Genomic DNA, 25,131 nt, shown 5'->3' with positions numbered 1-25,131 from the left:
TAATGCTTTCCATGCATAAAAACACCATTTCAGAGTTCAGGACCATGGACAGCGTCTCCACTGGTCAGCAGTGTCACATCAAACTTGACCAACGACTTCACAACTATAAATACATACAAGTTCAGCAACTGCTCCGAAGAATATCAAACATGAATTTCCCAACAACCAGCATCATGTAGTGAATTACTTTTTGTGGAAAAAAATTGTCAAACAATTGATAATTTACATGTATATCAACCAAAGTATTACTTTGTATCAATTTGCATTCACAACCACAAATTAAATATATCACGAAAAGCCCGCAAATGTTGAAAGTATCCGAAATCTGATAATCTGATTATTACATGTATTTTAGAAATGTAATGCACAATACATAAATAAATCTACTTTTAGTTTACAAACAACTCACCTTGTCTTTACTTGGTAAAGTCTGAGTTCTGTCAAAAGTGTCTCCTCCATTAATACTGATCAATTCACCATCTACAGGAGGAAACGGTCCGGGGAAAACCACTACGTCACTCTTCAGCGTGTCTGAGCTGAAACACACGTCATACTGCTGAGTAGCTTTGGAGTAAGACCAGCTCCCGTCAGGGTGGGTGGTGATCATTGGGGCGCTGTACCTGCTGAAACTGCCGTCTGTCCTGTGGCATTTGACAGCTAGTAAACTGATGAGGCTCAGCAGAAAGATCACTGACACCGACGCAATGGCGATCAGCAGATACAGGTTCAAGTCAGAGAAGCTGTCCTCCTTTATGGGCACATGTCTGAACTGAGTCTGGATGTCAGCTGTGCTTTCAACCACCACCACCTCAATAGACACAGTAGCTGACAGGGAGGGTTCTCCGTTATCAGAAACCATCACCACCAAGGGGTGAGTTTTCAGGTCATTGTCACTCATTCTCCTCTTAGTCCTGATCTCTCCGGTGCTGGTTCCGATCCGGAAGAGGTTGTTTCCTTTGGTCTCAGAGAGGTGATAAGAGAGCAGCGCATTGTATCCAGAGTCTGTGTCTACAGCCCTGATCTTTGCCACAAAGTATCCCGCTTCAGCAGAATAGGGGATGCTCTCACTGTTAACTGAGCCGTGCTCAGAATAGGGCGCGAGGATCGTGGGACTGTTGTCATTCTCATCCAGGACTAAAACGTTCACAGTCACGTTGCTGCTGAGCGGAGGAACACCAGAGTCTGTGGCCTGAACTTTAAACTGAAACGTGTTTAACTCCTCGTAATTAAAAGACTGCAGACTGACGATGTCTCCAGTCTCTGAGTTGATGTTTACAACAGAAGTTATCGGAATACTTTTTGAATCTCCATCTAATGAGTATGTTACTCTCGCGTTTTCGTCTGTATCAGGATCGACTGCAGTTATCGAATAGATACGAGCTCCAACTGGACTGTTTTCTTTTACATAAATGTTAATCACGGGCTCAAGGAAATGAGGCGCGTTATCATTGACATCAGAAACCTGAACAGTGATAACGCTGGTGCTGGATAGAGGCGGGGTCCCCTCATCAGCAGCTGTAATCGTGACATTGTAAAACGAGTGTCCTTCTCTATCAAGAGCTCCATCAACAACTAAAGAGTAATAATTTTTATAGTTGGAAGTGAGCTTAAACGGTTCAGAACCAACAAGTGAACAGCGAGTCTGACCGTTTTTTCCTCCATCTTTGTCGGTCACTGTCACTAAAGCGACAACGCTCCCTATGTCCGCGTCTTCTTTAACCGGGTTCATGAGTGACGTCACCACAATTTCTGGAGCATTGTCGTTAACGTCAACTACCTCCACCAGCAGCTTTCCATTTGCCTTACGAGGCAAAGCGCCCTGATCTGTTGCTTGAACATGAATTTCGTACACTGACTGTGCTTCGTAATCCAAATAACCCTTAACTGTGATTTCCCCAGTTTCTGCGTTCATTACAAACATATCTGCGGGATCGAAATTTCCACGTTTGACAAAAGAATACGTGATCCTCCCGTTGTCCTCTTCGTCTAAATCTGTCGCACTCAGTTGAATCATAAATGTTCCAGGTCGCGCATTTTCATTCACCCGCGCCTTGTAGAGTGTTTTACTAAATGACGGCGTGTTATCATTGGCATCCAGAACATTTACATGTATGTTTAATGTTCCGGATTTAGGAGGCTTTCCTCCATCCACAGCGGTCAGTGATAGTTTAATGACAGCTTGTTTTTCACGATCTAAAGCTTTCAGTAGCACTAATTCAGCAGATGCACTATGTTCTCCACCGCCCTGCACATCGAGGGAGAAGTATTCATTTTGATTCAGCCTGTAAGTCTTCACTGAGTGACTTCCCGGATCTGCATCAAGAGCCAGGGGAAGCAAGAAGTGTTCGCCCTTAGGTGATAATTCAGATATGTTAAGTGAATATGACTTCTCAACGAAGGCCGGTGCGTTGTCATTCATATCAACAATAACCACCTCAATGCGATGGAGTACCATAGGATCGCTCAGTATCGCCTCTAAGTTTAGCGTGCATTTGATCGTGTTTGGACAAAGCTCCTCGCGGTCTAGTCGCTCGTTGACATAAAGATCCCCCGTTTTGAAATTAGCTTCGAAATATTTCTTACTGTACCCAGACACGATATTTAGATTCCTCGTTTGCAGGTCTCGAACGTTGACATTTAAATCCTTTGCGAGATTCCCAACAACAGTCCCTTTGTCCACCTCCTCGGGAACGGAGTAGAATATCTGAGCAGCAGACCCGTCAGATAAAAACAGGATGAACAGCCAACAGAGTATCCCGTCATTCCTTCCACGGCCCATCGCTGCTTTCATAGAAAGTGACGCATTACAAATTATATTCATCCATAAAACGCCACTCGATCTGGCAACATTTAAAATCCCATCCACTCCAGTCCGCTCCTCTTTCTCGCCGCTCGTGTTTTTCCACACAAAGCACTCGCAGTCTGCTGACGCTTCACACGGGAAGGAGGAGACTGAAAACACCGAGCTTACAACAACACGTGGTCATCAGCGACCCCACGTGTTACAACATGGACATGAAAATAGTTTCTTGAATCGAGTTGCACACCCTGTACGTAACACGTGTAATACATTGTATTCCTGAATGTTTTGAGGAGAGACTAAAAGTTAGCTTTTACAAAAGAGGAAAAGACCAGGCTAAATAGTATGTGATTACTTCAGAACAATTGCTGTGAACTATCTGACATGAATATAGCACACAGAAAAGATGCATCATCAATATTCTGGTAGAGGTAACAGACGTAAACAGAACTGTCATATTTAAAAAGGCACTTCAGCTATTTTCAAGCTTAACTAATTGATGAATGATAGCCTAAATTTAAAACATGATTAATAACATAATTCCTGCAGTACTTTTTGGATTGTAACCCTGGAGGACAAGGACCAATATGTTTTCAGCACCATGGAAAGCGCAAATATGCAGATATACTTGCAGGATATCTCCACTATTTGACAGCTTAATCGAAACCTGTTATCTCTTGAAATGCAACTTTTTGCAAATGTAATTAGTGATATTGTTAGTGAATGGAACATTCATAACTGCAATTTCTGAGATGCTGTCATGTTTGAAAGTGATGTATTTGAAAGCAAGGAGAGAGGAATAAAAGGCTGCAAACAACTCACCTTGTCTTTATTTGGTAAAGTCTGAGTTCTGTTAAAAGTGTCTCCTCCGTTAATACTGATCAGTTCACCATCTACAGGTGGAAACGGTCCGGGGTAAACCACTACGTCACTCTTCAGCGTGTCTGAGCTGAAACACACGTCATACTGCTGAGTAGCTTTGGAGTAAGACCAGCTCCCGTCAGGGTGGGTGGTGATCATTGGGGCGCTGTACCTGCTGAAACTGCGGTCTGTCCTGTGGCATTTGACAGCTATTAAACTGATGAGGCTCACCAGAAAGATCACTGACACCGACGCAATGGCGATCAGCAGATACAGGTTCAAAGCAGAGAAGCTGTCCTCCTTTATGGGCACATGTCTGAACTGAGTCTGGATGTCAGCTGTGCTTTCAACCACCACCACCTCAATAGACACAGTAGCTGACAGGGAGGGTTCTCCGTTATCAGAAACCATCACCACCAAGGGGTGAGTTTTCAGATCATTGTCACTCATTCTCCTCTTAGTCCTGATCTCTCCGGTGCTGGTTCCGATCCGGAAGAGGTTGTTTCCTTTGGTCTCAGAGAGGTGATAAGAGAGCAGCGCATTGTATCCAGAGTCTGCGTCTACAGCCCTGATCTTTGCCACAAAGTATCCCGCTTCAGCAGAATAGGGGATGCTCTCACTGTTAACGGAGCCGTGCTCAGAATAGGGCGCGAGGATCATGGGACTGTTGTCATTCTCATCCAGGACCAAAACGTTCACAGTCACGTTGCTGCTGAGCGGAGGAACACCAGAGTCTGTGGCCTGAACTTTAAACTGAAACGTGTTTAACTCCTCGTAGTTAAAAGACTGCAGACTGACTATGTCTCCAGTCTCTGAGTTGATGTTTAAAATTGATGAAATTGGAATATTTCTTGGAGAATTATCCAATAATTTGTAAGTCAGTCTTGCATTACTGTTGGAATCAGGATCAAATGCATGTATTGTATAAATAGTGGAGCCCACTGCACTATTTTCTTTCACATAAACATGAATCACAGGCTCCATAAATCGAGGTGCATTATCATTGACATCAGAAACATGAACAGTAATGATCCTGATACTGGAGAGAGGTGGACTTCCTTCATCTGTGGCTGTAATAGTGACATTGTAAAGAGAAGTGTTTTCTCTGTCCAGTGGTCCATCTACTACTAATGAACAGTCATTTTTATAGTTGGACTTCAGTTTAAACGGAACAGACCCATCTACCCTACAATTAGTCACGCCATTTTTTCCTCCATCTTTATCACCAACTGTAACCAAAGCAACGATTGTCCCCAATTCTGCGTCTTCCTTTACTGGAGTCATGAGTGACGTCACAGATATGTCTGGGGCATTGTCATTCACATCAATTATCTCTATCAGTAGTTTAGCATGCGCACTACGAGGAGTGGGGCCTTGATCAGTTGCTTGAACTCTAACTTCATAAGCAGACGTCTCTTCATAATCTAATGTGCCCTTCACTTTGATTTCTCCTGTTTCTGAATTTAGATCAAAAATATTTGATGGATCAATATTTCCTCGTTTGATCAATGAATACAGGATCTTGCTGTTCATGCCCTCGTCTAAATCCGTTGCATTTAACTTAATTACCACGGTTCCATGAGCAGTATTTTCAGGGACACGTACTTTATACAGCGATTTACTGAAAATGGGAATATTATCATTTACATCTAATACATTAATACGTATTCGTAAAGAGCCTGATCTAGCAGGTTTACCTCCATCCACAGCCGTCAATATAAGTGTGATCACCGACTGTTTCTCTCGATCTAAAGCTTTTTGCAGCACCAACTCAGCAGACACTCCGTGTTCTCCTCCGCTCTGCACATCAAGCGAGAAATATTCATTTTGGCTCAGCTTGTAGCTCTTTACTGAGTTACTGCCTATGTCTGCGTCTTCTGCTATTGGGAGAAGATATCGTTCTCCAGTTAAAGATGATTCTGAAATATTCAAAGAATAAGCGTTTTCAATAAATGCGGGCGAATTATCGTTTCTATCTAAAATAGTGACCTCTATGCGGTGCGCACTCATCGGATTGTTTAAAACGGCTTGGATTTTGATCGAGCATTTAACCACACTCTGACAAATCTCCTCTCTGTCTATCCTTTCATCAACAAAGATGTTACCGGTCCGTAAATTCACGTCAAAATATTTCTTACTGTAACTCGAAACAACACGTAAGTCCCTGGTCGCTAGTTCCTGTAAATTGATGTTCAAATCCTTTGCAAGATTCCCCACCACGGTGCCTTTGTCCACCTCCTCGGAAACCGAGTAGGATAACTGCGAAGCCGCCCAGTTGCAAAGACAAAGAAACACAACAATGTGAATCCAGCCGCATTCCTCTTGCCGTCGAACATACATTGTTGATGCAACAAAAGACCCGAACCCTATCGATCATCTATCCTCGGTACAGATACATCCGTCCAGAGAAATATTGTTGCAGGAAGCTCCTGTCCTTCTCGCCACGACACCTTCCACGGGTGTCCTAATGGCCGATGACGCGGTTTAATTTTTCCCCATGCAGGGAGGAGTTTTGGAAGTAACCCTTTCATTCATGGTCTCATGCGACATCATGTGGTGAATTATATACAAATACAATCCATTGTGTTCATATAATTTCAAGTATGATAAATTATATGAAGTCTGGTTTAAACATGTATTTCAATATAGACTGTGACAACTTTGAAGATGACTTTTCAATCGCTAAACGATCTGATAATGTACAATATATCCAGAAAGAGAATGACTTCGATTTTGATTTCAGAGTGTACTCTCCATACTCAAACTGTCCCATCTTCAGAATGAATCATGAATTAAAGAAACGAATTTGATTTGCCGCAGAATGAAATACAGAAACCAAGTATTGTCAACACATCAAGAACAACAGACAGCGCATTTTCCAACTGCATTCAATGTCAGGAGCTGTTGCAAATGTTAGATCACGGCAGGATGATACCAGTTACATAGCTACACCCCAGGTAACAAACTAAGAGCCATGTTGACTGCTGATTCAATTCAGGTAAAGAACAGCTTAGACCTATTAAATCACCAATGGACTTTCAACAGACACAACAGCAGGTTTTGCAGCTGAATTGCAGACAAACAGCACCACGGAGAGCTCTAAATAAATTCTACCATTGGTAGTTTGGTATTCCAACTTTAACATGCGAGCTGTTTCCGTAAAAAGTAACAATTCAAGTTATACACATATTTTTTCATGTTAAAATAATGTAAATCGCATAAGCAGCCATGAAATTACATGATATTTGTATGATAGGGTTATTATGTTCGACAAGCATTCAGCACATGGCCTACCTGGTCTTTGTTCGGTAAAGTCTGAGTTCTGGTAAAAGTGTCTCCTCCATTAATACTGATCAGTTCACCATCTACAGGAGGAAACGGTCCGGGGAAAACCACTACGTCACTCTTCAGTGTGTCTGAGCTGAAACACACGTCATACTGCTGAGTAGCTTCAGAGTAAGACCAGCTCCCGTCAGGGTGGGTGGTGATCATCGGGGCGCTGTACCTGCTGAAACTGCCGTCTGTCCTGTGGCATTTGACAGCTATTAAACTGATGAGGCTCAGCAGAAAGATCACTGACACCGACGCAATGGCGATCAGCAGATACAGGTTCAAGTCAGAGAAGCTGTCCTCCTTTATGGGCACATGTCTGAACTGAGTCTGGATGTCAGCTGTGCTTTCAACCACCACCACCTCAATAGACACAGTAGCTGACAGGGAGGGTTCTCCGTTATCAGAAACCATCACCACCAAGGGGTGAGTTTTCAGGTCATTGTCACTCATTCTCCTCTTTGTCCTGATCTCTCCGGTGCTGGTTCCGATCCGGAAGAGGTTGTTTCCTTTGGGCTCAGAGAGGTGATAAGAGAGCAGCGCATTGTATCCAGAGTCTGCGTCTACAGCCCTGATCTTTGCCACAAAGTATCCCGCTTCAGCAGAATAGGGGATGCTCTCACTGTTAACGGAGCCGTGCTCAGAATAGGGCGCGAGGATCGTGGGACTGTTGTCATTCTCATCCAGGACTAAAACGTTCACAGTCACGTTGCTGCTGAGCGGAGGAACACCAGAGTCTGTGGCCTGAACTTTAAACTGAAAGGATTTTAACTCCTCGTAGTTAAAAGACTGCAGACTGACTATGTCTCCAGTCTCTGAGTTGACGTTAATAACACTCGTCAGTGGAATTGTTTTGGAAATACCAACTAATGATGAATATGTTACTTTTGCATTTTCTGCTGTATCAGGATCAACTGCTGTTATAGTAAAGATAGTAGCTCCCACTGCACTATTCTCTTTCACATATACATTAATCACAGGCTCTGAGAATAATGGGGCGTTGTCATTCACATCAGAAATGTGAACAGGAATAACACTGGTGCTGGAGAGAGGTGGGGTGCCTTCATCAGTAGCTATGATGGTGACATTATACTGAGGCACACTCTCTCTGTCAAGGGGTCCATCGACTGTCAATGAATAATAGTTTTTGTAGTTTAGCTTAAGTTTAAAAGGCACCGACCCGAGAATGTTAGCACGAGTGAGACAATTTTTACCCCCATCTTTATCTGTCACTGTCACCAAAGCGACCACTGTACCTACCTCAGCATCCTCTCTAACTGGGCTCATAAGAGAGGTAATAATGATTTCAGGTAAATTGTCATTAACATCAGTTACTTCCACTAACACTTTACCATGCACACTTCGAGAAGGTGTACCTTTATCTCTTGCCTGCACACGGATATCATAAGCTGTGTTCTCTTCATAGTCTATTTTTCCCCTTACACATATTTCCCCTGTATCTGGTTTTATCGAAAACAAAGCCTCAGGATTGAAATTCCCTCTCTCAATAAAAGAATACACAATCTCACCGTTTAATCCCTCATCTAAATCTGTTGCAGTTACAGTCAGTATTTGTGTCTGTAATGGAGCGTTTTCACTGACCTGGGCCTTATACAGAGGTTGACTAAATACTGGAACATTGTCATTTATATCCATAACATGGACCACTATTTTTAACGTCCCTGACCTTGCTGGTTTTCCTCCGTCCAGAGCAGTTAAAGTAAGGTGGATAACAGACTGTTTCTCTCTGTCTAAAGCTTTCTGTAGCACCAGCTCAGCAGACTCGCTGTGCTGTCCGCCGCTCTGTACGTCCAAAGAGAAATACTCACTTGGAGTCAGCTTGTAGCTCTTTACCGAGTTACTGCCCGTGTCTGCGTCGTTAGCCACTGGGAGGAGATATCTCTCCCCGGTAAAAGAAGATTCCGAAATATTGAAAGTCTTTTCTTGTTCACGAAAAGATGGCGCATTATCGTTAATATCAATAATTTGTACCTCTATGCGATGCAGAGTCATTGGGTGACTCAGAATGGCTTCGACGTTCAGGGAACATTTTTCCGTATTTGGGCAGAGCTCTTCACGATCAATCCGATCGCAAACATAGAGAGCAGCCGTTTTAAAATCCACGTCTAAATATTTCTTAGAATTGCCAGATGCAACTCTTAAATCCCGTTTTTCCAAGTCGTGAACATTAATCTGTAAATCCTTAGCGAGATTTCCCACTACCGTTCCTTTGTCAACCTCCTCGGAAACGGAGAACGAGAGCTGCGCTGTAGACCCATCACATAAACAAAGCAACGCTGTTATTTGTATCCAAATCGTAACTGTTAGTCCTCCACGTCCCATCGCTGCCACAGAATGAAAGAAATGATCATTTTCGAACATGTCCTCACTTAAGATGAATACCAGACGAAGCCCGTAACTGTCCTGTGACCATGTGTGTATTCTCTGACAAAGCAGGGCTGGACTACTGATGCTTCGTACGGAGAGGAGGAGCCTGTGGACAAAGGAGCCTACCGAATATTGTGGTCTCGAGCGACATCAACTGTTATTTTGGTGACAGTATACAAAGACCAAAAATACATACATATTATAGACTTAAATATAGCCTACATTTGCAGGAGGTCAAAGCAGATGAAAAGTATGTTTCAATGGAAAATGTAATAAAACCTCGTTCACAACAAACCCAGGTTCTAACGTAAAAGCGATATCAGCTGGGTTTTTCCAAGGCACACCGTATTTCAGAAGTAATGCTTTCCATGCATAAAAACACCATTTCAGAGTTCAGGACCATGGACAGCGTCTCCACTGGTCAGCAGTGTCACATCAAACTTGACCAACGACTTCACAACTAGAAATACATACAAGTTCAGCAACTGCTCCGAAGAATATCCAACATGAATTTCCCAACAACCAGCATCATGTAGTGAATTACTTTTTTGTGGAAAAAAGTTGTCAAACAATTGATAATTTACATGTATATCACACAAAGTATTACTTTGTATCAATTTGCATTCACAACCACAAATTAAATATATCACGAAAAGCCCGCAAATGTTGAAAGTATCCGAAATCTGATAATCTGATTATTACATGTATTTTAGAAATGTAATGCACAATACATAAATAAATCTACTTTTAGTTTACAAACAACTCACCTTGTCTTTACTTGGTAAAGTCTGAGTTCTGTCAAAAGTGTCTCCTCCATTAATACTGATCAGTTCACCATCTACAGGAGGAAACGGTCCGGGGAAAACCACTACGTCACTCTTCAGCGTGTCTGAGCTGAAACACACGTCATACTGCTGAGTAGCTTCAGAGTAAGACCAGCTCCCGTCAGGGTGGGTGGTGATCATTGGGGCGCTGTACCTGCTGAAACTGCCGTCTGTCCTGTGGCATTTGACAGCTATTAAACTGATGAGGCTCAGCAGAAAGATCACTGACACCGACGCAATGGCGATCAGCAGATACAGGTTCAAAGCAGAGAAGCTGTCCTCCTTTATGGGAACATGTCTGAACTGAGTGTGGATGTCAGCTGTGCTTTCAACCACCACCACCTCAATAGACACCGTAGCTGACAGGGAGGGTTCTCCGTTATCAGAAACCATCACCACCAAGGGGTGAGTTTTCAGGTCATTGTCACTCATTCTCCTCTTAGTCCTGATCTCTCCGGTGCTGGTTCCGATCCGGAAGAGGTTGTTTCCTTTGGGTTCAGAGAGGTGATAAGAGAGCAGCGCATTGTATCCAGAGTCTGCGTCTACAGCCCTGATCTTTGCCACAAAGTATCCCGCTTCAGCAGAATAGGGGATGCTCTCACTGTTAACGGAGCCGTGCTCAGAATAGGGCGCGAGGATCGTGGGACTGTTGTCATTCTCATCCAGGACTAAAACGTTCACAGTCACGTTGCTGGTGAGCGGAGGAACACCAGAGTCTGTGGCCTGAACTTTAAACTGAAACGTGTTTAACTCCTCGTAGTTAAAAGACTGCAGACTGACAATGTCTCCAGTCTCTGAGTTGATGTTTAAAATTGATGAAATTGGAATATTTCTTGGAGAATTATCCAACAATTTGTAAGTCAGTCTTGCATTACTGTTGGAATCAGGATCAAATGCATGTATTGTATAAATAGTGGAGCCCACTGCACTATTTTCTTTCACATAAACATGAATCACAGGCTCCATAAATCGAGGTGCATTATCATTGACATCAGAAACATGAACAGTAATGATCCTGATACTGGAGAGAGGTGGACTTCCTTCATCTGTGGCTGTAATAGTGACATTGTAAAGATAAGTGTTTTCTCTGTCCAGTGGTCCATCTACTACTAATGAACAGTCATTTTTATAGTTGGACTTCAGTTTAAACGGAACAGACCCATCTACCCTACAATTAGTCACGCCATTTTTTCCTCCATCTTTATCACCAACTGTAACCAAAGCAACGATTGTCCCCAATTCTGCATCTTCTTTTACTGGGGTCATGAGTGACGTCACAGATATTTCTGGGGCATTGTCATTCACATCAATTATCTCTATCAGTAGTTTAGCATGCGCACTACGAGGAGAGAAACCTTGATCAGTTGCTTGAACTCTAACTTCATAAGCAGACGTCTCTTCATAATCTAATGTGCCCTTCACTTTGATTTCTCCTGTTTCTGAATTTAGATCAAAAATATTTGTTGGATCAATATTTCCTCGTTTGATCAATGAATACAGGATCTTGCTGTTCATGCCCTCGTCTAAATCCGTTGCATTTAACTTAATTATCACTGTTCCATGAGCAGTGTTTTCACGCACACGTACTTTATAAAGCGATTTGCTGAAAATTGGTGTATTATCATTAGCATCTATTACATTTACTTTTATCTGCAGTGTACCTGATCTAGCAGGTTTACCTCCATCCACAGCCGTCAATATAAGTGTGATCACCGACTGTTTTTCTCGATCTAAAGCTTTCTGCAGCACTAACTCAGCAGACACTCCGTGTTCTCCTCCGCTCTGCACATCAAGAGAGAAATATTCATTTTGGCTCAGCTTATAGCTCTTCACCGCGTTACTGCTTATGTCTGCGTCTACTGCTATTGGGAGAAGATATTGTTCTCCCGGTGACATCGATTCGGAGATGTTTAACGAATACGACTTGTCAATGAATTCTGGCGAGTTGTCATTGATGTCCAAAACGCTGACCTCGATTCGGTGTACATTCATAGGATTGCTTAAAACAGCCTGTATTCTCAGCAAGCATTGTGCCGTGTTTGGACAAATCTCCTCTCTGTCAATCCTCTCGTCAACAAAGATGTTCCCGGTCCGCAGATTCACGTTAAAATACGTCTTACTGTAACTCGAAACAATACGTAGATCCCTGGTTTCTAGAGCTTGTGCATTCAAGTTCAGATCCTTTGCGATATTCCCCACCACGGTTCCTTTGTTAACCTCCTCGGAAATGGAGTAAGATAGTTGCGAGGCAGACCAGTCACAAAGACACAGCAGTGCAACAATATGAATCCAGGCATATTCCTCGCTTCCCATCGTGGTATGATCACTGAATCCCGCTTATCCTGTATTTCCAGTGTATGTATCCGTCATAAATACGATTCTCCGAACAGCATCAGCCCTTCTCCCCACAGTACAATACTAGTGTCTCTCTTCGCTGATGGTCAATGACCGTTTTAGGTTTCCCGTGCAGGGAGTTTTACACATATTATAACAATCATATCTGTGGTCTGCAGCGACATCATGTGGTAAATCACAGATAAGTCAACATCAACAGGAGTAAATCTCATCCCAAATATGTTTAGTAGAATACAATTTCTGATATTTAAATATTTGGCAGACAAATTGACTAAATGCTCTATATGAAAACAAAGTAAAGGTAATTTCGAATGACATAATCCTGTCCCTTTTCCGATGTAAATTGGTAAATGAAATGAATGGAACAGGGTCCCAGCCATGTAGTGTATCAAAAAAGAGCTAATTTCATTTTCAGGCAATATCAGGCAAAATACAACTTGATATAGTTAGTTAGTTCATCCCAACACATCCCTTAAATACAAAGGACAAATTAAATACTCGTATCGTTGATGGTTAAACAATGGAAGGATCCAGAGAGTTTACATAACCCAAAAATTGCAGAGAATACATTCAGAACCACAGAAAGTGCTGTACATTCAGCCAATGGATCAAGTGAAATGATCAGCTGCTTGGAGCCGATACTAAACCTGCTTAAGACTGCCATCAGGATCTTAAAACATAACAAATATGAATAGGTGCGCTGTCATTCAGCTCTTACAAAATTGGAAGCTGAAGTCCATCACTGATGGAACTATAATATAGGCTCACGTGAACGGCTGAAATCGAATGTTGGCGAGTACTTGTATTACTTTGTTTTGAGGTTCTGTTGACCTGTGTGTGCAGAATAATCATGTAACAAAATATGTAAATCATAGCGATTGGGAACTGAAAAACACATACCTTGTCATTGTTGGGTAAAGTATGAGTTCTGTTAAAAGTGTCTCCTCCGTTAATACTGATCAGTTCACCATCTACAGGAGGAAACGGTCCGGGGAAAACGACTACGTCACTCTTCAGCGTGTCTGAGCTGAAACACACGTCATACTGCTGAGTAGCTTCAGAGTAAGACCAGCTCCCGTCAGGGTGGGTGGTGATCATCGGGGCGCTGTACCTGCTGAAACTGCCGTCTGTCCTGTGGCATTTGACAGCTATTAAACTGATGAGGCTCAGCAGAAAGATCACTGACACCGACGCAATGGCGATCAGCAGATACAGGTTCAAGTCAGAGAAGCTGTCCTCCTTTATGGGCACATGTCTGAACTGAGTCTGGCTGTCAGCTGTGCTTTCAACCACCACCACCTCAATAGACACAGTAGCTGACAGGGAGGGTTCTCCGTTATCAGAAACCATCACCACCAAGGGGTGAGTTTTCAGGTCATTGTCACTCATTCTCCTCTTAGTCCTGATCTCTCCGGTGCTGGTTCCGATCCGGAAGAGGTTGTTTCCTTTGGGCTCAGAGAGGTGATACGAGAGCAGCGCATTGTATCCAGAGTCTGCGTCTACAGCCCTGATCTTTGCCACAAAGTATCCCGCTTCAGCAGAATAGGGGATGCTCTCACTGTTAACGGAGCCGTGCTCAGAATAGGGCGCGAGGATCGTGGGACTGTTGTCATTCTCATCCAGGACCAAAACGTTCACAGTCACGTTGCTGCTGAGCGGAGGAACACCAGAGTCTGTGGCCTGAACTTTAAACTGAAACGTGTTTAACTCCTCGTAGTTAAAAGACTGCAGACTGACTATGTCTCCAGTCTCTGAGTTGACGTTTACAACTGTTGAAATTGGAAAGTTTTTTGGATAATTATCCATCAATGAATAGGTCAATTTAGCATTTTCGTTAGCATCTGCATCTTGTGCAGTTGTTCTTGTTACAATATTTCCAACTTTACTATTCTCTTTCACGTAAATATATACATTGGCTTGTGGGAAATGCGGTGCGTTGTCGTTAATATCAGAAATGTGCACAGTGATTACAGCAGTGCTAGAAAGAGGCGGACTACCTGCATCCGTAGCAGTAATGCTTACATTGTAATGTGTTACAAGCTCTCTGTCAAGGAGACCGTCAACTATCAGAGAGTAATAGTTTTTGTAATTTGACGTTAATGTAAAAGGGACGGAGTCTTTCATTTTACAAGTGGTTAGGCCGTTTTTCCCTCCATCTTTATCAGTCACAGTCACCAATGCAACGACTGTTCCAATTTCAGCACTTTCCTTTACTGGACTCATTAGTGAAGTTATGGAGATTTCCGGTGCATTGTCGTTGACATCGACAACCTCTACCAGTACTTTAGAATAACCACTGCGAGGGGAATGCCCCTGGTCAGTTGCTCGTACTCGTAATTCATATGCATTGGTGTCCTCGTAATCCAAATTAACATTCACTGTGATTTCACCACTTTCAGGGCTAACAAGGAATTTTTCAGGAGAGTTTGTATTTCCTCTTTTCATTAATGCATATTTGATGTCTGAATGTAGACCTTCGTCTAAATCGGTTGCATTTAGTTTCAGTATTGTTGTACCTATGGGTGCATTTTCGCTGACTTTTACTTTATACAACGGCTTGCTAAACGACGGCGTGTTATCATTAACATCTATCACATTCACAAGAATCTGCATAGTGCCAGATCTTGCAGGTTTTCCTCCGTCTACAGCGGTTAACGTTAATTCAATAGTGGGTTGCTTCTCTCGGTCTAAAGCTTTCTGCAGCACTAACTCCGCGGACGCACTGTCCCCTCCGCTACTCACATCTATGGAGAAATGCTCGTTCGGACTTAACTTGTAGGTTTTCACTGAATTACTGCCGGTGTCTGCATCCTGCGCTATTGGGAGCGGATACCTCTCTCCCGTTGAAGAAGACTCGGAGATATTAAACACATGGGTTTGCTCAAGGAACGATGGTGCGTTGTCATTGATGTCAACAATAGTGACCTCAATGCGATAAATATTCATGGGATGGCTCAATAGCCCCTCTATATTTAAGGAACACTTCTGTAAATTCGGACAAAGCTCTTCACGGTCTATCCTGTCGTTAACAACCAAAACCCCTGTTCTTAAATTTGCCTCGAAATATTTCTTACTGTAACCCGATACAATCCGAAATCCCCGTTCTTCCAGTTGCTGTGTGTTAATGTTTAAATCCTTTGCGATATTTCCCACCGCTGTGCCTTTGTCCACCTCCTCCGAAACTGAGTATGAAATCTGAGCTGCGGACCAGTCAGAGAAACAAAGAAGAATGGCGCACAACATCCATTCAGACACTCTATTCTGTTGACGACTCATCCTTTTGTTTAGAGGAGAAAATCTGACAAACGAACGTCATTCAGCCACGAAAACGGGAAAATATCCATAAGCCAGCCAAGCTCTCTTCATGTATGGACCATCTTTCAAGACGACGTGCTTAACTAACCCAGCCCCCACGAATCAGGCTGTTTCTTATTTCACAGACAGCGGAGGAGGAGTTTTACGTCATTAATGAACACGAAAAATGTGTGGTCTCGAGCGACATCTTGTGTTATTTTTGATAGACCACAGTGGACTCTTACGCCCCATGAGTTAGTGTTTTCATAAAAGATACACCAAACGTATGATGATCGATTCAGTGCAGCAGCATACTTGTTTGTTGCCAAACAAAAATACTGATGACAGCGACAGAAGCCGAGTAGTTCGAGACTGAAGTGATCGGAGAAGAATGCTTTAAATGGAAAGAGAGACAATAATATATTGATGATTGTAAGGTAGAAAAGGGTTAAGTAAATTAATAAATTACTGATTATATGACTTTTCCTGTTGCTGTTGAACACATTTCTAACTGATTTAAATGTTATCGACATGTTGAATGTGCTTCCACCACAAAAAAATACAAACAGCCGTTTTACAAACAAGCTGCCAGTCTTTTAGGACGGAACGCTTCATTTCATCCCTCCCTATTTCACCAGTTTATGGTAGTTTTGTTGACATCTACAATACTAAACGTCTAGGCCCATATCTAAAAATGGTTTATTCCGCTTTATAAAAAAACACATTTTCTTTTCTTCTTTTTTCAAATTGTGAAGATCCACTCACAAGCTACGTATACCCGTTAGCCAAGTACATGCAGTTAATTCCCAGATAGCAGTCAGTTCTGGGCCGACTCTGGCTGACCTCCGCCAGTGTCGGCTGACTGACGGACAGATTATCTGTGTATATGCCTGAATTGGCCCAGAGGTGGACGTAGCGTTACAATATTTTGGTAGTAAAACTATTACTGGGCCAAAGGTTGTTACATAGGTCATGGCCCAATACTATGTTGTTAGTTTTTGGCCCACAACACTGACTGAATGCAACTTGCTGTGAAGTATACATGTCGTTGCTGGGCCAGAACCGATTTCACCAACATCACCCTGCATATTGTTTTACGCAAGGTGAAACAGGGAAGATGACATTGTTTTTAACTACAGCCTGTCCCGATTTGACGCACTCATGTATACATTTCACAAAATACAATTGTCATGTCCAACCAACTGCCAGTTAAATACACATTATAAAATAGCACATCTACCTAGTTTTTATTCCATTAGATTTTATTTCGTCAATCACAGTCGTAAAAGAAAGTAAAGATTATCGTGTGAAATCCTTCGGATGACACCAGCAATCGCCACCGCCCGTACGGGAGACCCTTGTGATTATACCAAGCGCTCCACAAAACCTCCACGTGGTTGGAAGACGACAGTCTGCAAGAGTCGACTCTTGTTAGCTAATGTTAGTTCAGTTCTTAGTCGGGTTTCCATTTAGGAGTCAGAATGCGTTTTCCTCATCGAAATAGAGGGGAGGTCTGTTAAGGGGCTGTAAGTGTTTCAAAGAGAAAAGCTGCTATTTTAGAAGCTGATTGTATTTGTAACGTCAAACTCACTACCTCATTAAAACCTGCCGGTGTCATGCCAAAATGTGAGCGTCTGCCAGGAACTGACCGTCGTTTGAGACGCCGGTTAGCTCACGATTATTTAGTTTGCCATCAGGAAAATTCAATACATGTGAATCAGAAATGAAGGTTAAGGTATGAAGTAAGCAGATGGCTACTTGGATTTGGCATGACATATGAAACGCTAAGTTTTACATGATAATCGCTTTATTTTCTTGGTTGAGGACATTGACAAATTAGGCGGCAAATGTACTTAAATCAAATGTAATCATGCTGCAGGGTGCGGGCCACATACACATATCGACACCGGCCCAGTAGTAAGTACACAATGTGGGCCTGTTGTGGAAAGTTGGCGCGAGAGGGAAAGATGTTCTGCCAGTGATTGTTTGTTATAGTTAGGAATAGGATTAGGGATATTTTTAACACCGATCAGTTACAGAAAATAAAATGCAGGTAGTTTAGATATTAAATATGATAATTTTCCAGATAGAACATTTCATTGAAAGCTGTACATGTATTGTTAAATATGTAAAAGTGTCTAGTCATGCAACTCAGTAGGCAGACTACAAAAATGATCGCAAGACTTTTCTCATATGATTTAAAACTTCACAAATAAAATGAAGTGCACATCTGCAATTTTGGTCATACATTTTAAACTAATTTGCATATATATTGTCTTTACAGATTCCTTTGTCCATGACGCCGACCTGCACCACAGTCTTCAAGGGACTATCAGGTTAGGCAATTTAGTGAGTATTTAGTGACAGTGATTGGACTCTAAAAATGGATAGACGACAAGTGAGAAAGCGAGCTGTAAAAAGAATCCGAACCATGATGGCATCTTTACAGAGTGAAGGAGATGTTGAGGATGCCGAGGTTATAGGTCAGGTTTATCAATCTGATGCAGACTCAGCTGGCCAGACAGGTGCACGTGAATATAAATGTTTGTGAGGGTTCACAGGTTCATCAGTCTGATGATGGAGTCAGATGCAGATGGCCAATCAGATGTAGCTTCAGCTTTTATTTGGAGTTGAGTTTTACTCATAGCAGATAGAGGACTCACTCAAGTTGCAGTGGTCAGGAAAATGAAACAATAGTTTAAAGTGACATCTGTCTTGTCCATTTAAGCTGTCCAGGTTCCTCAGAAAAAAATCAAATTCATGGAACCTGCGAAGGCCACAAAACAAATGGGAGCTGCCACGAGACACCCGCATCAAGAGTTGGTGACAGTAAGAGAATTAGTTGCATATTTCAAATTGTGACTGAATTGTTAACGAAAACACATAGGAGGATAATTATACTAAGACTGCACTTGAATGTTATGTTTATGTTACATCTTGTGAGAAATGAGCGTTAATGTAGTAATTGTCATGAGTATTAGTAATGATCAATACACTGCAAATATGCAATCTGGAAAGTTACCTGCAGTATATTTGTACATGCAGAAAGCATGTACAAAATACTGCAGGTAACTTTCCAGATTGACCAAATCCAAAGCATTGCTTTAGCTGAGTTGAACTGCTCCAGTTCACAGTTTTGAATTTGAACAAACAAAGAGCTGTAAACATGAGTCATAATGAATGATAGGTTTTGTCATTGATTTGATATTACATGGACCCACACTGCAGCTTTTGCTGCACCTTAAAATATGCTATGTCTGCATTTATCTTCACTGGTGTCACCGCTCAAGAAATAACTGAGTATGAGCATTTTAAGTGTGGTGTGCGGTTGGAACTTGTTTATCATTAATAGTGATGAATAGACAAAGACAAACACTGGACAGAGACCCTCTGTTTTAGGCGGTCTCAGTCCAGTTAAGTTTGCACCTGAGTTTGTTTGATTGATTGCACTCAGATCAGCCCTAACAAAATTTACTAAATGGGTGAACACAGCAGAGTTCATTTCACCAAACCAAACAAATAAGTTGTGAAAGTATCCTCAATGTTTTGCTCTTCGTTAAGCCAGGCCTTTCACTAAGCACAAATATGTAAGAAAGGTTATAAGAATCCAAACTGTGATTAAAATGTTTTGTATTCTGTCAGAAATGCACTTAACTCTTATTAACTCTGATTTGTCTCTGTCCTGTTTACATAAGCTGTCCAGTTCCCTCAGAAACAAGGACATTCATTCACCTGGCAGAGGCCACAAGACAGTTCAGCAAGTGGGAGCTGCAGCGAGACACCTGCAAGAGTTGTTGACTGTAAGAGACCTGGTTGCAAAGTGTTAAATGTTTCAAATTCAAGTTTGTTCTATTCAAATCAGTGTGAGTTACATTTTCTCTGTTTCAACGGATTTTTTTCTCTTATGAACATTTCTTTTTGTTCATTAAGTCACTCACCACTGGTGATATTGAAGTATAAGTGATAAACATAAGCTAACTATCATTACTCCATGATCTAAAAGTAAAATGCGATTATGTGAATTTGCCAAAATGTCCTATATTTCCATCAAAATATATTTTGCAAACACAATCATTCATTACACGGTGGTGTCTAAATGTTTGAAGTATTTATGTTTGAATAAAAAGTTGTTGTTTTTTGTTCTACCTAAATCTAAGATCCTGATCATCCATGGCCTCAGCCAGTGCCTGTGCCATCCTGGAATCTTCAGGGCCTATTTGAAACTACAACCTGTAAGTGGTAGATCATTTATGTATTGTTTTAGTGGTTCTCCTATATGTATTTAGTAGTGGTGGTATGTCGAGGAGGAGACAGCTCCGTCTCGTCTTTTTAAAAACTAACAAAAAACCCAAAGTCCTCGAGTTGTATGTCATGTTTATGTCATATTTTACATATTTATTTTTCAGCATTGATGCGGGAAATGCTCACGAAGCAGGAGATGATTCTCGAGCAGCAAACACACATCCTACAGATTCTGCATGCAAGAAAAGAAGATGTCTCAATTTGAAATAGATGAGGGTCTCCAGCCAGTAAAGGACCAGCAAGGCCTCCAAAGACTTGAAAGCCAACTTCAGGAATCTGACTTTCGATCAAAACTGGTGAGTGAGTGAGAGAGTGTATTCTATCTGACAAGAGGCACACGTATACATTATTTTTTCATACTTTAGATAAACCACCTCAGCCTGATTGGTGGAAGTGATGTGAAAGATACAGTTTGGCATCTCATGAAGCACCTCATCACAAACACCCTTTTTTCCACATCAGCTGCCGTACGGAAGAACCCTCTAACATCGAGGGCTTCTGAACGCGAGGTTGAGATGTTTATGAAGAGGTGCCTGCAGCTGTCAGCGGATCGAGAAGGGGGCAGAAGACCGCGAGCCAAAATCTTAGTGTCATCTCCATGAACTTGGTGTTGAATGCAACAACATATTTGTTCGTACTCGTTTTCAAATTTGAATGTGTTCAATACATCACACTGTATTCTTCATCTACTGAAGTACCCGTAATGAGATGCGTACAAAATATTTGTTAGTACTTGTTTTCAAATTTGAATCAATACTGACCAAAATTTTAATTCAAATTGAGTTGAACTTGTATATTTGTTTTTGATTTCTAACAGAAATACACATAAATGTAGATCAACATATTTGTGTGCTTATCAGGGGTAATTTGTGTTGCACCATTCTCTGTTCCTCAATGTGTTTTTGCTATTTCTTTAGTCTGTCTTTGTGAAAAGCTGAAATATGATACTGGGTATTTTGATATTTTCTTTATATTTTAAGCAAGATGCAATCTACAACGTATTAGCACTTGCTAATGTTTTTGTATGTATATAAACACATTATGGCTATTTTAGCATTTAAAAACTGCAGCTCAGCGACATTGTATTAATATTATGTTACAGAAAAACCAAGTATCACGTTTCAGCTTTTAAGACACATTTCTGATGCAAGAAATACAAAAATACCCCGTGGAACAGAGGTTAGCCCAGAGGTGGGGTGGGATTTTAGGTCTCCATGGCAACAACACAACCCATCATGCAGTACATAGGCCAGGTCTGGGCCAGCAGCACATTCGTAATCTGATATTAGTATTTGGGCCAGAACTGGGCCACAGCATTTTACAATGTGTTTAAAACGCATCGGGCCAGGTCAGGCCCACTTACGTTTCATCTGACAGTCATGCTGTATATTGGCCAGTTTCGGGCCGAGGACCCGGGCGTATACTGGGCCAGAAGAAACGCAATCACGTGGCCCAACAATGGGTCAGATGGATTTTGCTATCTGCACGAAGTCTGAGGAGCGCAGATACATTTCATCACCACGGAAAGCACCTTTCACATTGAGCAGTATAAGATACCTTAAAAACTGGATGAATGCAATCTATCAGACTCCTTTTTTTTGCCAGAGTGTTAATATTAATTTGCTATCCACGATGAACGGAAGCTACACGTGAAAAGAAAATTCGCTGACTGACAGTATTTATTCTTTATGGCTCTTACCTTGTCATTGTTGGGTAAAGTATGAGTTCTGGTAAAAGTGTCTCCTCCGTTAATACTGATCAGTTCACCATCTACAGGAGGAAACGGTCCGGGGAAAACCACTACGTCACTCTTCAGCGTGTCTGAGCTGAAACACACGTCATACTGCTGAGTAGCTTCAGAGTAAGACCAGCTCCCGTCAGGGTGGGTGGTGATCATCGGGGCGCTGTACCTGCTGAAACTGCCGTCTGTCCTGTGGCATTTGACAGCTATTAAACTGATGAGGCTCAGCAGAAAGATCACTGACACCGACGCAATGGCGATCAGCAGATACAGGTTCAAAGCAGAGAAGCTGTCCTCCTTTATGGGCACATGTCTGAACTGAGTCTGGATGTCAGCTGTGCTTTCAACCACCACCACCTCAATAGACACAGTAGCTGACAGGGAGGGTTCTCCGTTATCAGAAACCATCACCACCAAGGGGTGAGTTTTCAGGTCATTGTCACTCATTCTCCTCTTAGTCCTGATCTCTCCGGTGCTGGTTCCGATCCGGAAGAGGTTGTTTCCTTTGGGCTCAGAGAGGTGATACGAGAGCAGCGCATTGTATCCAGAGTCTGCGTCTACAGCCCTGATCTTTGCCACAAAGTATCCCGCTTCAGCAGAATAGGGGATGCTCTCACTGTTAACGGAGCCGTGCTCAGAATAGGGCGCGAGGATCGTGGGACTGTTGTCATTCTCATCCAGGACTAAAACGTTCACAGTCACGTTGCTGCTGAGCGGAGGAACACCAAAGTCTGTGGCCTGAACTTTAAACTGAAACGTGTTTAACTCCTCGTAGTTAAAAGACTGCAGACTGACTATGTCTCCAGTCTCTGAGTTGATGTTCACCATTGAAGCTATCTGTGTTGCCTTCGGAGAACTGTTCATTAAGCGGTATGTTGCTTTTGCATTTTCATTCAAATCTGAATCTAGTGTCGTCAGGATATGTATAGTAGTTCCAATCGGGCCATTCTCTTTCACATAAACATTGATGAGAGGCTCCAGGAATCGAGGAGGATTGTCATTAACGTCAGAAACTTGAACAGTAATGACGCTTGTGGTCGACAACGAGGGAGTTCCTTCATCTGTCGCTGTAATTGATATATTAAACTGGGAAACACTCTCCCTGTCAAGAGGCCCGTCAACTAACAAAGAATAGTAGTTTTTATAATTCGATTTTAATTTAAATGGCACAAAGCCTGTAATTTTACAGTTTGTCAGACCGTTTTTGCCGCCATCGTTATCAGTGATAGTCACCATTGCAACAGCTGTGCCTATTTCAGCGTCCTCTTTCACTGGACTCATGAGTGATGAAACCGAGATTTCTGGAGCATTATCATTGACATCAATAACTTCGACTAAAATCTTGCTGTGTGCACTGCGGGGAGGAGTGCCTTTATCTCGTGCTTGAACACGAATCTCAAATGCTTGATTTTCCTCATGATCAATATTACCTTTAACGGTGATTTCTCCAGTACTATCGTTCAGGGTAAATATGTCATCCGGATTTAAACGCCCCGTTTCTGTGAACGAGTACACAATCTGACCATTCACCCCGTCATCTAAATCAGTAGCTGACAGTGCTAATAACGTTGTTCCAGTATTTGCATTTTCATCAACTTGGACCTTATAAAGAGATTGACTGAACATGGGTGAATTGTCATTAACATCCAGTACATTAACGTGTATCTGTAAAGTCCCCGTTTTGGGAGGTTTTCCTCCATCTATTGCAGTCAGTGTGAGTTCAATAACAGCCTGTTTTTCTCGATCTAATGCTTTCTGCAGCACCAACTCAGCAGACACACTCTGGTCACCAGTGTTCTGTACATCCAAAGAGAAATGATCATTCGGGTTTAATTTGTAAGTCTTCACCGAGTTAGCACCTACGTCTGCATCATATGCTGTCGGCAGTGGATGCCTTTCTCCGACATAGGAAGATTCAGACATATCTATTGTAGTTATTTCTTGCAGAAAAGACGGTGCATTGTCATTGACATCATTAATAGCAACTTCAATTCGGTGGAGGCTGCGAGGCTTATTCAATACGGCTTCTATGTTTAAAGAGCATTTTACCGTATTAGGACAAAGCTCCTCCCGATCTATCCTCTCATTCACAAAAAGTGCTCCAGAATCATGATTTATGTCAAAATACTTTTTTTTGTATCCAGAGGTGATCTGAAGTCCCGTGGAATGGAGTTGCTGCACATTTAGATTTAAATCCTTAGCGAGGTTTCCCACCGCGGTTCCTTTGTCCACCTCCTCTGAAATCGAATATGATATCTGAGCCACGGACCAGTCGCAGAGACAAAGTAGAGTGAACAACAGACCTCCGATATTATCCCATTGTTCCCGAGCAGCCATCGCTGTTTAGGCAAAAGCAACGAATCCTGGTTTCTTCCTTTTGCACTATCCACGAAAACGAAACATAGCCTTTCTTATGTATCCATTCCTGTCCTCTTATCCATTCCTGTCCTCTCTCTCGTCAGGGCTTCACTCATCTATACGCAATTTCCACAAAGCACTGCCAGATGGTGACGTGTACCCTTCTGTCATACATGGAGGAGGAGTTTCTGAACGGCGAACACAATATTGTTGCGTGGTCTCTAGCGACATCTCGTGACACGTTTGCAATCAGAAAAACGGCCCAAAACACACACATTATGCTTTATATCACACTATACAGTAAACGGCATTAAAGAGAAAATATATGCTGAATAAACTACTGAAATATATGGGTTGATTTTGGAAGAATTGAGCTCAACGGGTATACAGTTCATATAAGAAAAATCTGAGAAATATGTATTTGAATAAATTGCTCTTGTTGTTCGTTATCTTGCCTGGCGATAGTCTGTATTCACGGAGAGACGGAAAATAACCTGCAAAATCAGCACCACAGACAGCACCAAAATAGCAATACAGAGATCGGAATAAAGATTTGTTCAGCACCATGGACAGCGACCCAAATCAGTTTTAATGTACAGTATCACTTGCCATTGCTCAAGTGCCTGCACATTACTGTATCCAAAACAACGTAGACTACAGTGAAAGGATATCAACTGAGTTGTACTGAAATTGTTCTCAGATAGAAACCATCGTCGACACAGTGACCGTTCAATAAATGACTGACAACTGAGCAACGTAACAAAGCGCCATCAAATCAATTAGATTCAAGTTTCCCATCGCAAAGATAAAAGAAATACGTGTCAGAGTTATGCCCCATCTCAGAGTTCAATAAGTATAGCTGCAGATGATTAATATTT

The 25,131-nt window shown here is 42.0% G+C and overlaps 4 protein-coding genes across 7 annotated transcripts in view; all 4 read right to left on the bottom strand.

Moving 5' to 3' along the window:
• LOC306777142 (protocadherin alpha-C2-like) overlaps positions 1 to 25,131 on the bottom strand; it is a gene marked incomplete at its 5' end in the record, with an annotated part of 118,870 nt that overhangs the window by 32,639 nt on the left and 61,100 nt on the right. For 2 of the 4 annotated variants that reach the window (XM_079268145.1, XM_079268149.1), the window contains one exon: positions 6,956 to 9,373. The exons of 1 other annotated variant lie outside the window; for it this stretch is intronic. In XM_079268145.1, the coding sequence (XP_079124271.1) occupies positions 6,956 to 9,373 (2,418 nt within the window). Of the gene's footprint in view, positions 1 to 6,955; positions 9,374 to 21,853; positions 24,233 to 25,131 lie in introns of those variants that run through there. One more of the 4 variants, XM_079268147.1, reaches the window with a different exon arrangement.
• On the bottom strand, positions 395 to 2,779 carry LOC306777545 (protocadherin alpha-13-like; the record flags this gene model as incomplete). The annotated part of the gene is made up of 1 exon (XM_079268710.1): positions 395 to 2,779. The coding sequence occupies one exon, from the start codon at positions 2,777 to 2,779 to the stop codon at positions 395 to 397; it is 2,385 nt and encodes a 794-aa protein (XP_079124836.1).
• On the bottom strand, positions 3,533 to 6,001 carry LOC306777544 (protocadherin alpha-2-like; the record flags this gene model as incomplete). Its single annotated transcript, XM_079268709.1, has 1 exon — positions 3,533 to 6,001. The coding sequence occupies one exon, from the start codon at positions 5,999 to 6,001 to the stop codon at positions 3,533 to 3,535; it is 2,469 nt and encodes an 822-aa protein (XP_079124835.1).
• Positions 10,132 to 15,801, bottom strand: LOC306777543 (protocadherin alpha-5-like; the record flags this gene model as incomplete). The annotated part of the gene is made up of 3 exons (XM_079268708.1): positions 10,132 to 10,997; positions 11,865 to 11,985; positions 13,453 to 15,801. 3 exons carry the CDS (start codon positions 15,799 to 15,801, stop codon positions 10,132 to 10,134), a joined length of 3,336 nt encoding a protein of 1,111 aa, XP_079124834.1.

This window comes from Melanostigma gelatinosum, assembly GCF_949748355.1.
Source record: "Melanostigma gelatinosum genome assembly, chromosome: 5".
Taxonomy (NCBI): domain Eukaryota; kingdom Metazoa; phylum Chordata; class Actinopteri; order Perciformes; family Zoarcidae; genus Melanostigma; species Melanostigma gelatinosum.
Note: the sequence above shows the minus strand (reverse complement) of the source record. Positions and strands in the feature narration are given on the sequence as shown.